The sequence below is a fragment of the Mesoplodon bidens genome (genome assembly GCF_964165515.1).
Source record: "Mesoplodon bidens genome assembly, chromosome: 16".
Classification (NCBI taxonomy): domain Eukaryota; kingdom Metazoa; phylum Chordata; class Mammalia; order Artiodactyla; family Ziphiidae; genus Mesoplodon; species Mesoplodon bidens.
Genome location: NC_138173.1, coordinates 34,192,329 through 34,207,426, shown reverse-complemented (window position 1 = coordinate 34,207,426; position 15,098 = coordinate 34,192,329). Strand labels below are relative to the sequence as shown.

The following is a 15,098-nucleotide window of genomic DNA, read 5'->3' as shown; positions in this document are numbered from 1 at the left end:
GTTGTTGTTGTTCTTTCTCTAGTTGCTTTAAATGTAAGGTTTGGTTGTTTGAGATTTCTCCTGAGATAAGCTTGTATCTCTATAAACTTCCCTCCTAGAACTGCTTTTGCTGCATCCAATATATTTTAGATCATTGCATCTTCGTTTTCACTTATCTCTAGGTATTTTTTGATTTCTTCTTTTTTTCTTCAGTAATCCATGGTTGTTTATTAGCCTATTGTTTAGCCTCCATGTATTTGTGGTTTCTGCAGTATTTTTCTTGTAGTTTATTTCTAATCTCATAGTGTTGTGGTTGGAAAAGAGGCTTGACATGATTTCAATTTTCTTAACTTTACCAAGTCTTGCTTTGTGGCCCAGTATTTGATCTATCCTGGAGAATGTTCCATGTGCACTTGAAAAGAATGTATTCTGCTGTTTTTGGATGGAATGCTCTATAGATATCAATTAAGTGCATCTGGTTTAATGTGTCATTTAAGGCCTGTGTTTCCTTATTGATTTTCTTTCTGGATGATCTGTCCATTGAGGAAACTGGGGTGTTAAAGTCTCCCACAATTATTGTGTTACTGTCAATTTCTCATTTTATGGCTGTTAGCATATGCCTTATGTATTGAGGCGCTCCTGTGTTAGGTGAATATATATTTAAAATTGTTATATCTTCTTCTTACAATGATCCCTTGATCATTATGTAGTGTCCTTCTTTGTCTCTTGTAGCAGTGTTTATTTTAAAGTCTAACTTTGTCTGATGTGAGTATTGCTACTCCATCTTTCTTTTGATTTCCATTTACATGGAACACCTTTTGCCATCCCCTCACTTTCAGTCTGTATTTGTCCCTCGATCTGAAGTGGGCCTCTGTTGTAGACAACATATATATGGGTCTTGCTATTTATCCATTCAGGCAGTGTATGTCTTTTGGTTGGAGCATTTAATCTGTTTACATTTGAGGTAATTATCAATACATATGTTCTTATTGCCATTTTGTTCATTGTTTTTGATTTGTTTTTGTTGTCTTTTTTCTTCCTTTCCTTTTTTGTTCTCTTCTCTTGTGATTTGATGACTAACTTTAGTGTTTGTTGGATTTCTTTTTCTTTTTGGTGTGTATATCTATTACAGAAGTTTGATTTGTTGTTACTATGAAGTTTTGATATAGCAGTCTCTCTATATATACATGATTGTTTTAAGTTGCTTGTCTCTTAATTTTAAGTGCATTACAAATATCCTGCATTTGTAATCTCCTCTTATGATTACTTGTCTTCATATCATATTTGTGTGTGGATAATTTTCTACCTTTACTTTATGTTTGCCTTCACCAGTGAGCTTTCCCAGTGGGCTTTTCTTTTCTGCCTAGGGAAGTTCCTGTAGCTTTTGTTGTAAAATTGGTTTTGGTCGTGCTGAATTCTTTTAACTTTGCTTGTCTGTAGAGCTTTTGATTTCTCTGTCAAATCTGAATGAGACCCTTGCTGGGTAGAGTGTTCTTGGTTGTAGGTTTTTCCACTTTCATAACTTTAAATATATCATGCCACTCCCTTCTGGCCTGTAGTGTTTTCACTGAAAAATCAGCTGATAGTCTTTTGGGGATTCCCTTGTATGTTATTTATTGCTTTTCCCTTGTTGCTTTTAATATTTTCTCTTTATCTATAACTTTTATCAGTTCAGTTATTATGTGTCTTGGTGTGTTCCTCCTTGGATTAATCCTGTATGGGACTCTCTGTGGTTTTATGGATTTGGGTTCCTGTTTCCTTTCCAGTGTTAGGGAAGTTTTCAGCTATTAACTTGTCAAATATTTTCTCAGGACCATTGTCTCTGTCTTCTCCTCTGGGACCTCAATATTGCAACTGTTGGTACATTTGATGTTGTCCCAGAGATCTCTTAAACTGTCTTTACTTCTTTTCATTCTATTTTCTTTATTCTGTCCCACAGCAGTGATTTCCACCATTCTGTCTTCCAGCTCACTTGTCTGTTCTTCTGCCTCATTTATTCTGCTATTTATTCCTTCTAGTGTGTTTTTCATTTTTGTTTTCTTCAACTCTGTTTGGTTGTTCTTTATATTTTCTAACTCTTTGTTAAAAAGTTCTTGTAAGTTCTTGCTTGAGCATCCATTCTTTTCCTGAGTTCTTGGATCATCTTTACTGTTATTACTCTGAACTCTTTCTTGGGTAGTTTGCCTATCTCTACTTCACTTAGTTGTTCTTCTGGGGTTTTATCTTGTTCCTTTGTCTGGAACATATTCCTCTGTCTTCTCATTTTGTCTAAAATTCTATTTGTATTTTTATGTATATAGAAGGTTAGTTATGTTTCTCAGCCTTGGATAAGTGGGGATTTCCTGTGTGTCCCAGTAATACAGTCCCCTCTCATCACTGAGGGCCAGGAACCAGCTGATCCCAGGGTAGATTCTGACCTGTGTTTGTAGACTCAGTTCCACTGGCTGCTGGACTGTGGTTTCTTGCTTCTGGTGTCTGCCTCCTTGTGGGTGAGGCAGGTCTAGAGGCTTATGTAGGCTTCCTGGTGGGTGGAGCCAGTGCCTGCCCACTGGTGGGTGGAGCTGGGTCTTGGCTTTCTGATGGGCAGGGCCGTATCAAGGGGTGTGTCTAGAGGCAGCTGTGTGCTCAGGAACACTTTAGGCAGCCTGTCTGCTGATGGGTGAAGCTGTGTTCTCACCCTGTTGGTTGCTTGGCCTGAGACGTCCCAGCACTGGAGCCTACAGGCTATTGGGTGGGACCAGGACTTGATGCCAAAATGTTGGCCTCTAGGAGAGCTCACGTCAATGAATGTCCCCTGGTAACACTGTCACCAGTGTTGTTGTTCCCAGAGTAAGCCACAGCCACCCTCCCGCCTCCCCAGAATACCCTTCAAGACCAGCAGGTGAGTCTGTCCCAGGCTCCTATGAAGTCATTGCTTTTACCCTGGCTACCAGTGCACACAAGACCTTGTGTGCACCCTCTAAGAGTGGAGTCTCTGTTTCTGAGTCTCCAAAGTCTCTGCAGGAGTCCTATGGAGCTCCTGCAATCAAGTTCTTCTGGCCTTCAAAGCCAAATTGTCTGAGGGCTCCTCCTCCAATGCCAGACCCCCAAGCTGCAGAGCCTGATGTGGGGCTCAGAACTCTCACTCCTATGGGAGAACTTCTGAGATATAATTGTTCTCCAGTTTGTGGGCCACTCACCTGGGGGGGTATGGAATTTGATTATATCAGGAGTGCACCCCTTCTACTGTCTTATTGTGGTTCTTCTTATGTCTTTGGATGTAAAATATCTTTTTTAGTAGGTTCCACTCTTCTTAATCGATGGTTGTTCCATAGTTAGTTGTGATTTTGGTTTGCTCATGAGAAGAAGTAAGCTGAAGGCCCTTCTACTCTGCCATCTTGGACAGGAATTGAAAAATTCTGCAGTTTTGCATGACACATACTGTTATGCAGTTAAGCACACAAGCCCTGGAGTCAGACTGCTAGAGTTCAGATTCAGCTTCTTTCCTTTAACCTCTATGTGATTGATGGCTAATGTCTCTATCTTCATGGAATTTATACCTTTTCTTTCACCCTTAGTCTAGCTTCAGGGACCTTGTGCAGAGGACTTGCACCTAATGAGTTGGATTAGTTTGGGTTAGAGTTCCCAGGTCAGAGCTGCTCCTGATATCTGAAATTTGTGAGCTGGGCCATTGGCAGTTCACCTTGCAATTTTATTTTATGTAGTTGGCTCCTTTCTTTAAACTTCATAAACTAACTTTTGCTAGCTTCGAACTTTTCTTCTACAGTTTTGTCACCTCTTAGCCTTCATAGGATTGAATAGAGTTAGGGTCTTGCTCTGGATTAGGCTTTGGCTTAAGGGAATGTCGTATCTGGTTTGATCATCTATCCAGACTACTAAAACTTTCTCCATATCTGCAATAAGATCGTTTTGCTTTCGTATCATTTGTATGTTCACTGGAGTAGCACTTTTAGATTCCTTTGAGAACTTTTCTTTTGCATTTACAACTTGGCTCTTTTGTGCAAGAGGCTTAGCTTTTGGCCTGTCTCAGCTTTGGACATGCCTTGCTCACTAAGTTTAATCATTTCTAGCTTTTGATTTAAAGTGAGAGATGTGTGAATCTTCCGTTCACTTCAATGCTTAGAGGCCATTGTAGGGTTATTAACTGGCCTAATTTCAATATTGTTGTGTCTCGGGGAATAGGGAGGCCCAAGGAGAGGGAGAGAGAAGGGGTCACTAGGTGGAGCAGTCGGAACAGATACAACATTCTTCGATTAAGTTTGCTGTCTTATGTGGGCAAAATTTGTGGCACTCCAAAACAATCACAGTACTAACATCAAAGATCACTGATCATAGATCAACATAACAAGTATTATAATAACGAAAAACATTCCAAAATTGTGAGAATTACCAAAATTGTGGCACAGAGACACAAGGTGAGCAAATGCTATTTGAAAAATGATGCTGATAGACTTGCTTGATACAAGATTGCCACAAACCTTCAATTTGTAAAATAGCACAGTATCTGCAAAGCACAATAAAGCACAGCACAGTAAAATGAGGTATGTCTGTATAAAAATAAATCTTGTCATTTGCCAAACACACATTTACTTAATGGTAACATATGTATACAGAGAAATTAAGACAAATTCTGCTTCTTGATACTTTAGATTATATTGGAACACATTCTGGATGTTTGTGAATTTTAGATAGTCAGATTCTATCTATAGTATAATTTAATAAATTGCAGATGGCTTATTGCTAACATATATATTTCTACCAAGGTTATTTACTTAAAATTCTTAAATCTTAAAAAAATATATGTTGCAGACTTACAGAAAGCTAGAAAAATAGTAGTACATAGTATAGAGAATTCCCATGTGGGCCCCTCACCCACATTCCACAAACATTGACACTTTGCCAAAGTAGCTTTCTCTCTCTGAATAAATAAATAGTTTTTTCAAAACCTTTTAAGGTAATTGTGGACATGGTGCTCTTCAACCCCTAGACATTTTAGTGTAAATTTACTAAAATTTAGTGTAAACTTTCCTAAAAAAAAAGGGCATTCACTTATACAATCGCAGTACAGTTATCAAATTCAGGAAATTAACATTGATACAATATTGTTATTTAATCTTTTGACTTAATTCATGTTTGCCCAATTGTTCCATTAAAAAAAAAATCTGGTCCAGGAGTCAATTTAGAATTACATGTTGCATTTGATTATCATGTTCCTTTAATCTCCCTTAATCTGAAATTTAGTCTTTGTCTTCTATTGCCTTGACAGTTTTGAAGAGTACAGGTAAGATATTTTGTAGAATATTCCTCATTTGGGTTTGTCTGATGTTATCTTGTGATTAAATTCAGGTTATACATTTTGGCAAGCATGCCACAGGAATGGTGCTCTATGCCTCTCAGTGCTTCAGAGTTTATTTGCTTTAACAAGCTTAAGTCCTAGTAATGAGAGGAGTGTTTTCTTTGGTGTTATTTATTCTAACTTTTAAATTTACTGTAAAGTTAAAGAAAAAAGGAAATGCTAGCATTAGGAGCTATAATAAGTTTTTTTTTAAGCTAAAAGATGCCATAAAATTAATCAATTGTATTCTAGTGAGTAAAGTTTAAGAAAATTTCAAATTTGTGATATACTCCTCTTTCCCTACTATTCTTTTTGAGCTTGCTTTTCTCAGACATATGCAAGAACCCTCAGTGAATGTTTGCCCCTGGTGAGGCAGATAAATGACCTTGTCTTGTGAACTTTAAATGGAAAACAACTCCAGGCTAATACAAACTAATTTTGAAATATGCCTTTCATAATTAAATCTCTACAGTTCCCCAAATTTTATAGAGTGTTTACCAACATTTGAGCTATTTAAAATCACCTATGATTCATCATTAATTATTAGAGAAATGCAAATCTAAACTACAATGAGGTACCACCTCACACCAGTCAGGATGGCCATCATTAAAAAGTCTAAAAATAACAAATGTTAGAGAGAGTGTGGAGGAAAAGGAACCCTCCTATGCTGTTAGTGGGAATGTAAATTGGTGAAGCCACCATGGAAAACAGTAAGGAGGTTCCCCAAAAAACTAAAAACAGAGTTGCCATATGATCCAGCAATCCTACTCTTGGGCATATACCCAGACAAGACTTTAGTTCAAAAAGGTACATGCACCTCTATGTTCATAGCAGCACTATTTACAATAGCCAAGACATGGAAACAACCTAAGTGTCCACTGACAGATGAATGGATAAAGAAGATGTGGTATATATATATATATATATATACACACACACACACACAATGGAATATTACTCAGCCATTGAAAAGAATGAAATAATGTCATTTGTAGCAATATGGATGCAACTAGAGATTATTATACTAAGTGAAGTAAGTCAGAAAGAGAAAGACAAATACCGTATGATATCACTTATATGTGGAATCTAAAATATGATACTATCTATGAAACAGAAAGAGACTCACAAACATAGAGAACAGACTTGTGGCTGCCAAGGGGCAGACGGATTGAGGAGGGAAGGATTGGGAGGTTGGGATTAGCAGATGCAAACTATTATATATAGGATGGATAAACAACAAGGTTCTATTTTATAGCACAGGGAACTATATTCAATATCCTGTGTTAAACCATAATGGAAAATAATATGAAAAAGAATATGTATATGTATAACCAAGTCATTTTGCTGTACAGCAGAAATTAACATGGCATTGTAAATCAATTATACTTCAATAAAATTTAAAAAAAATCACTTAACGATGCACTTTTCCTTAATGTGTACTTTGGTAGCACTATGGGGAGCCTTAGATTTTAAGAATCATTTCCATTTTATATACAAACAAGTTTTGGCAATCTGTACTTGGGTTAATTTGCTGTGTTTATATTTTCTTCTCTTATATAGCCAATCAAAAACCCCCCAACAGGGAAGAAGTATGTTAGATGCCCTTGTAATTGTCTTCTCATTTGTAAGGACACATCACGGCGAATAGGATGTCCAAGACCCAACTGGTAAGACATAAAGATTCATTCATTCATTCATTTGTTCATTCAACAAGTACTTATTAAAGATTCATTATGTGGCAGGTTTAGTTCTAAACAGTCTTTCTCCTCGAAGTAATTATATGACCTACAGCATTTTTTTCTTTGTTAAAGGAATAATACTACTTAGTTTGAAATTAATGGTTAGAGTTATTATTTTTTTAAGTTGCTGTTATTTTTATTTCCAGCTTATAGATGACAAATCAGAAGCTCTGAGAGAGAAAATAAATAGTTCAAATCAGTGCTTTTTAAACTTTTGGCTGTGATGCCAAGTGTAAAATACATTTTATTTTACAACCCAAAATTCATATGCGTTCATCTACATACATACATACACACACTCATATATTTGAAACAAAAGTTTCACAAAGAAAACTTACTTTTGCTATATGCAGTGCACTCAGATTTTTTCGTATTTTACTTACTCTGTTTCTGCCCATTTATCAATTTTTTTCTTTCTTTTTTTTAAAAACATCTTTATTGGAGTATAATTGCTTTACAATGGTGTGTTAGTTTCTGCTTTATAACAAAGTAAATCAGCTATACATATACATATATCCCCATATCTCTTTCCTCTTGCATCTGCCTCCATCCCACCCTCCCTATTCCACCCCTCTAGGTGGTCACAAAGCACCGAGCTGATCTCCCTGTGCTACACAGCTGCTTCCCACTAGCTATGTATTTTACATTTGGTAGTGTATATATGTCCATGCCACTATCTCACTTTGTCCCAGCTTACCCTTCCCCTTCCCTGTGTCCTCAAGTCCATTCTCTAGTAGGTCTGCGTCTATTCCCATCTTGCCCCTAGGTTCTTCATAACTTTTTTTTTTTTTTTAGATTCCATATATATGTGTTAGCATACAGTATTTGTTTTTCCCTTTCTGACTTACTTCACTCTGTATGACAGACAATAGGTCAATCCACCTCACTACAAATAACTCAAATTTGTTTCCTTTTATGGCTGAGTAATATTCCATTGTATATATGTGCCACATCTTCTTTACCCATTCACCTGTTGATGGACACTTAGGTTGCTTCCATGTCCTGGCTATTGTAAATACAGCTGCAATGTACATTGTGGCACATGTCTCTTTTTGAATTATGATTTTCTCAGGTATATGTCCAGTGGGGGGATTCCTGGGTCGTATGGAAGTTCTACTTTTAGTTTTTTAAGGAACCTCCATACTGTCCACCAGGTGGCTGTATCAATTTACATTCCCACCAAGTGCAAGAGGGTTCCCTTTTCTCCACATCCTCTCCAGCATTTATTGTTTGTAGATTTTTTGATGATGGCCATTCTGACTGGTGTGAGATGATATCTGATTGTAGTTTTGATTTGTATTTCTCTAATGATTAATGATGCTGAGCATTCTTTCATGTGTTTGTTGGCAATCTGTATGTCTTCTTTGGAGAAATGTCTACTTAGGTCTTCTGCCCATTTTTGGATTGGGTTGTTTGTTTTTTTGATATTGAGCTGCATGAACTGCTCTTAAATTTTGGAGATTAATCCTTTGTCAGTTGCTTCATTTACAAATATTTTCTCCCATTCTGAGGGCTGTCTTTTGGTCTTGTTTCCTTTGCTGTGCAAAAGCTTTTAAGTTTCATTAGGTCCCACTTGTTTATTTTATTTACTTTTTATTTCCATTTCTCTAGGAGGTGGGTCAAAAAGGATCTTGCTGTGATTTATGTCACAGAGTGTTCTACCTGTGTTTTCCTCTAAGAGTTTGATAGGATCTGGCCTTACATTTAGGTCTTTAATCCATTTTGAGTTTAGTCTTTTGTATGGTGTTAGGGAGTGTTCTAATTTCATTCTTTTACATGTAGCAGTCCAGTGTTCCCAGCACCAATTATTCAATACGCTGTCTTTTCTCCATTGTATATTCTTGCCTCCTTTATCAAACATAAGGTGACCATATGTGTGTGGGTTTATCTCTGGGCTTTTGATTCTGTTCCATGGATCTATATTTCTGTTTTTGGGCCAGTACCATACCATCTTGATTACTGTGGCTTTGTAGTATAGTCTGAAGTCAGGGAGTCTGATTCTTCCAGCTCCATTTTTTTTTTTCTCAAGATTGCTTTGGCTATTCAGGGTCTTTTATGTTTCCATACAAATTGTGAAATTTTGTCTTCCAGTTCTGTGAAAAATGCCAGTGGTAGTTTGATAGGGATTGCATTGAATCTGTAGATTGCTTTGAGTAGTAGAGTCATTTTCAAAATGTTGATTGTTCCAATCCAAGAACATGGTACATCTCTCCATCTATTTGTATCATCTTTAATTTCTTTCATCAGTGTCTTATAATTTTCTGCATACAGGTCTTTTGTCTCCTAGGGTAGGTTTATTCCTAGATATTTTATTCTTTTTGGTGCAATGGTAAATGGGAGTGTTTCCTTGATTTCACTTTCAGATTTTTCATCATTAGTATATAGGAATACCAGAGATTTCTGTGCATTAATTTTGTATCCTGCTACTTTACCAAATTCATTGATTAGCTCCAGTAGTTTTCTGGTAACATCTTTAGGATTCTCTATGTATAGTATCATGTCATCTGCAAACAGTGACAGCTTTACTTCTTCTTTTCTGCTTTTGATTCCTTTTATTTCTTTTCCTTCTCTGATTGCATTGGCTAAAACTTCCAAAACTATGTTGAAAAATAGAGGTGAGAGTGGGCAACCTTGTCATCTTTCTGATCTTATGGAAATGGTTTCAGTTTTTCGCCATTGAGGATGATGTTGGCTGTGGGTTTGTCACATATGGCCTTTATTATGTTGAGGTAAGTTCCCTCTATGCCTACTTTCTGGAGGGTTTTTATCATAACTGGGTGTTGAATTTTTTTGAATGCTTTCTCTGCGTCTATTGAATTGATCATATGGTTTTTCTCCTTCAATTTGTTAATATGGTGTATCACATTGATTGATTTGCATTTATTGAAGAATCCTTGAATTCCTGGCATAAACCCTACTTGATCATGGTGTATGATCCTCTTAATGTGCTGCTGGATTCTGTTTGCTAGTATTTTGTTGAGGATTTTTGCATCTATGTTCATCAGTGATATTGGCCTGTAGTTTTCTTTCTTTGTGACATCTTTGTCTGGTTTTGGTATCAAGGTGATGGTGGCCTCATAGAATGAGTTTGGGAGTGTTCCTCCCTCTGCTATATTTTGGAAAAGTTTGAGAAAGATAGGTGTTAACTGTTCTCTAAATCTTTGATAGAATTAACCTGTGAAGTCATCTTGTCCTGGGCTTTTGTTTATTGGAAGATTTTTAATCACAGTTTTAGTTCAGTGCTTGTGATTGGTCTGTTCATATTTTCTATTTCTTCCTGATTCAGTCTTGGCAGGTTGTGCATTTCTAAGAATTTGTCCATTTCTTCCAGGTTGTCCATTTTATTGGCATAGAGTTGCTTATAGTAAGCTCTCATGATCCTTTGTACTTCTACTGTCAGTTGTTAATTCTCCTTTTTGATTTCTAGTTCTATTGATTTGAGTCTTCTCCCTTTTTTTCTTGATGAGTCTGGCTAATGGTTTATCAATTTTGTTTATCTTCTCAAAGAACCAGCTTTTAGTTTTATTGATCTTTGCCACCATTTCCTTCATTTCTTTTTCATTTATTTCTGATCTGATCTTTATGATTTCTTTTCTTCTGCTAAGTTTTGGGTGTTTTTGTTCTTCTTTCTCTAATTGTTCTACGTGTAAGGTTAGGTTGTTTATTTGAGATGTTTCTTGTTTCTTAGGGTAGGATTGTATTGCTATAAACTTCCCTCTTAGAACGGCTTTTGCTCCATCCCATAGGCTTTGGCTTGTCGTGTTTTCATTGTCATTTGTTTCTAGGTGTTTTTGATTTCCTCTTTGATTTCTTCAGTGATCTCTTGGTTATGAAGTAGTGTATTGTTTAGCCTCCATGTGTTTGTATTTTTTACAGATTTTTACCTAATCTCATAGCATTGTGGTCAGAAAAGAAACTTGATACGATTTCAATTTTCTTAAATTTACCAAGGCTTGATTTGTGAACCAACATATGATTTATCCTGGAGAATATTCCACGAGCACTTGAGAAGAAAGTGTATTCTGTTGTTTTCAGAGGGAATGTCCTAAAAGTATCAATTAAGTCCATCTTGTTTAATGTGTCATTTAAAGCTTGTGTTTCCTTATTCATTTTGATTTGGATGATCTGTCCATTGGTGAAATTGGGTGTTAAAGTCCCCTACTATATTGTGTTACTGTCGATATCCCCTTTTATGGCTGTTAGCCTTTTCCTTATGTATTGAGGTGCTCCTATGTTGGGTGCATAAATATTTTCAATTGTTATATCTTCTTCTTGGTTTGATCCCTTGATCATTATGTAGTGTTCTTCTTTGTCTCTTGTAGTAGTCTTTATTTTAAAGTCTACTTTGTCTGATATGAGAATTGCTACTCCAGCTTTCTTTTGATTTCCGATTGCATGGAATATCTTTTGCCATCCCCTCACTTTCAGTCTGTATGTGTCCTTATGTCTGAATTGAGTGTCTTGTAGACAGCATATATATGGGTCTGGTTGTTTATCGATTCATCTAGTCTATGTCTCTTGGTGGGAGCCTTTAATACAATTACATTTAAGGTAATTATTGATATGTATGTTCCTATTACCATTTTCTTAATTGTTTTGGGTTTGTTACTGTAGATCTTTTCCTTCTCTTGTGTTTCCTGCCTAGAGAAGTTCCTTTAGCATTTATTGTAAAGCTGGTTTGGTGGTGCTGAATTCTCTTAGCCTTTGCTTGTTTGTAAAGGTTTTAATTTCTCCATCAAATCTGAATGAGATCCTTGCTGTGTAGAGTATTCTTAGTTGTACATTTTTCCCTTTCATCACTTTAAATATGTCCTGCCACTCCCTTCTGGCTTGCAGAGTTTCTGTTGAAAGATCAGCTATTAACCTTATGGGGATTCCCTTGTATGTTGTTTTTCCCTTGCTGCTTTTAATCTTTTTTTCTTTTTATTTAATTTTTGTTTGTTTGACTAATATGTGTCTTGGCATCTTTCTCCTTGGACTTATCTTGTATGGGACTCTGTGCTTCCTGGACTTGAGTAACTATTTCCTTTCCCATATTAGGGAAGTTTTCAACAATAATCTCTTCCAATATTTTCTCAGACCCTTTCTTTTTCCTTCTTCTTCTGGGACCCCTATTATTTCGAAAGTTGGTGCATTTAATGTTGTGCCAGAGGTCTCTGAAACTGTCCTCAATTCTTTTCCTTGGTTTTTCTTTATTCTGCTCTGCATTAGTTATTTCCACTATTTTATCTTCCAGGTCACTTATCCTTTCTTCTGCCTCAGTTATTCTGCTATTGAGCCCTTCTAGAAAATTTTTAATTTCATTTATTGTGTTGTTCATCATTGTTTGGTTTGGTGTTTAGTTCTTCTAGGTCCTTTGTAAACGTTTATTTTATTTTCTCCATTCTATTTCCAGGATTTTGTATCATCTTTACTCTCATTATTCTGAATTCTTTTTCAGGTAGACTTCCTATTTCCTCCTCATTTGTTAGGTTTGCTTGGTTTGCACCTTGCTCCTTCATCTGCTGTGTTTCTCTGTCTTCTCATTTTGCTTCAGTTCCTGTGTTTGGGGTCTCCTTTTCGCAGACTGCAAGTTCATAGTTCCCATTGTTTTTGCTGTCTGCCCCAAGTGGCTAAGGTTGGTTCAGTTGGTTGTGTAGGCTTCCTGGTGGAGGGGACTAGTGCCTGTGTTCTGGTGGATGATGCTGGATCCTGTCTTTCTAGTGGGCAGGTCCAAATCTGGTGGTGTGTTTTGGGGTGTCTGACCTTCTTATGATTTTAGCCAGCCTCTCTGCTAATGGATGACATTGTGTTCCTGTCTTGCTAGTTGTTTGGCATAGTGTGTCCAGCACTATAGCTTGCTGGTTGTTGAGTGGAGCTGGGTCTTGGTGTTGAGATGGAGATCTCTGGGAGATTTTCCCCGTTTAATATTACTTGGAGCTGTGTGGTCTCTGGTGGACCAATGTCCTGAACTTGGCTCTCCCACCTCAGAGGCACAGCCCTGATGCCTGGCTGAAGCACCAAGAGCCTATTATTCATACAGCTGAGAATAAAAGACAGAAAAAAAGAAAGAAAGAAAGAAAGAAAGAAGGAAGGAAGCAAGGAAAGAAAGAGAGAGAGGAAGGAAGGAAGTACTGAAGGAAGGAAGGAAGGAGAAAGAAAGAAAGGTCAAATAAAATGAAATAAAAGAAAATAAAATGAAATAAAATAAAATAAACTTATTAAAATAAAAAAATAAAAAATTTAAAAAGTAAGGAAAAATAAAGAAAGAAGGAAGAGAGCAAACAAACCCAAAAACAAATCCACCAATTGATAACATGCGCTAAAATCTATACTAAGAAAAGAAAAGAAAAAAAAAAGAAAAATGGGCAGACAGAATCCTAGGACTCACGGTAAAAGCAGAGCAATACAGACAAAATCACACACAGAAGCATACACATACACACTCACAAGAAGTGAAAAATGGAAATATATATATATATATATATATATCCTTTCTCCCAATGTCCACCTCCTCAGTTTGGTGTGATTAATTGTCTATTCAGGTATTCCACAGACGCAGGGTACATCAAGTTGACTGTTGAGGTTTAATCCACTGCTCCTGAGACTGCTGGGAGAAATTTCCCTTTCTCTTCTTTTTTCGCACTGCTCCTCGTGTTTAGCTTTGGATCTGGCCCCACTTCTGAGTGTAGGTCACCTGAGGGCATCTATTCTTTGCTCAGACAGGACGGGGTTAAAGGAGCAGTTGATTCGGGGGCTCTGGCTCACTCAGGCCGAGGGAGGGAGGGGTATGGAATGTGGGGTGAGCCTGTGGCAGCAGAGGCCGACATGACGTTGCAATAGCCTGAGGCATGCCATGTGTTCTCCCGGGGAAGTTGTCCCTGAATCACAGGACCCTGGCAGTGGCGGGCTGCACAGGCTCACGGAAGGGGAGGTGTGGAGAGTGACCTGTGCTTGCACACAGGTTTCTTGGTGGCAGCAGCAGCAGCCTTAGCCTCTCTTGCCCGTCTGTGGGGTCTGTGCTGATAGCCATGGCTCGTGCCCATCTCTGGAGCTCCTTTAAGCGTTGCTCTTTATCCCCTGTCCTCGTGCACCACAAAACAAAGAGGCAAGAAAAAGTCTCTTGCCTCTTCGGTAGCTCCAGACCTTTTCCCAGACTCCCTCCTGGCTAGCTGTGGCTCACTAGCCCCCTTCAGGCTGTGTTTATGCAGCCAACCCCTGTCATCTCCCTGGGATCTGACTGAAGCTGGAGCCTCAGCTCCCAGCCCCCACCTGCCCCGGCGGGTGAGCAGACAAGCGTCTCAGTCTGGTGAGTGCTGGTCAGCACTGGTCCTCTGTGTGGGAATCTCTCCGCTTTGCCCTCTACACCCCTGTTGCTGCGCTCTCCTTCATTGCTCTGAAGCTTACCCCCTCGGCCACCCTCAGTCTCCGCCCATGAAGGGGCTTCCTATTGTGTAGGAACCTTTCCTCCTTCACAGCTCCCTCCCACTGGTGCAGGTCCTGTCCCTATTCTTTTTGTCTCTGTTTTTTCTTTTTTCTTTTGCCCTACCCAGGTACGTGGGGAGTTTCTTGTGTTTTGGGAGGTCTGAGGTCGTCTGCCAGTGTTCAGTAGGTGTTCTGTAGGGGTTGTTACACATGTAGATGTATTTCTGATGTATTTGTGGGGAGGAAGGTGATCTCTACATCTTACTCTTCCACCATCTTGAATCCCCTCTGGTTACAGTTATTTGTAAACTAATGTTCTTGAATAAGCAATGAAAGTTTTCTTGATGTTACATAACTACTTAATAGATTGTAATAAATCAGTGACTCATGTTTTATTAAAAATAAACAATTGGTTTATCTTTGACATATTTCATCTTACGTTGGAAGTGTTTTAGTAATCATTGTATACTTTAAATTGTGTTATTGCACTAGCCTTTGCTGAATATAAGCTATGCAATAAATTCTGTAGTCATGTGCCTCTGCCAAATGGCATATGGAAGTGCACAGATAGCAGTATATCAAAACCTTAACTGTGTTTTGTTTCTGTGTTTTCTGTCTTTTTGACCATTATGTGAATCATT

General features: G+C 37.8%; 1 protein-coding gene across 1 annotated transcript in view; it reads left to right on the top strand.

Annotated features, from left to right (window-relative positions):
* PIP4P2 (phosphatidylinositol-4,5-bisphosphate 4-phosphatase 2) overlaps positions 1-15,098 on the top strand; it is an 83,841-nt gene that overhangs the window by 26,216 nt on the left and 42,527 nt on the right. Inside the window, exon 3 of the mRNA XM_081258475.1 lies at positions 6,875-6,981. Within this exon, the coding sequence (XP_081114601.1) occupies positions 6,875-6,981 (107 nt within the window). The remainder of the gene's footprint in view (positions 1-6,874; positions 6,982-15,098) is intronic.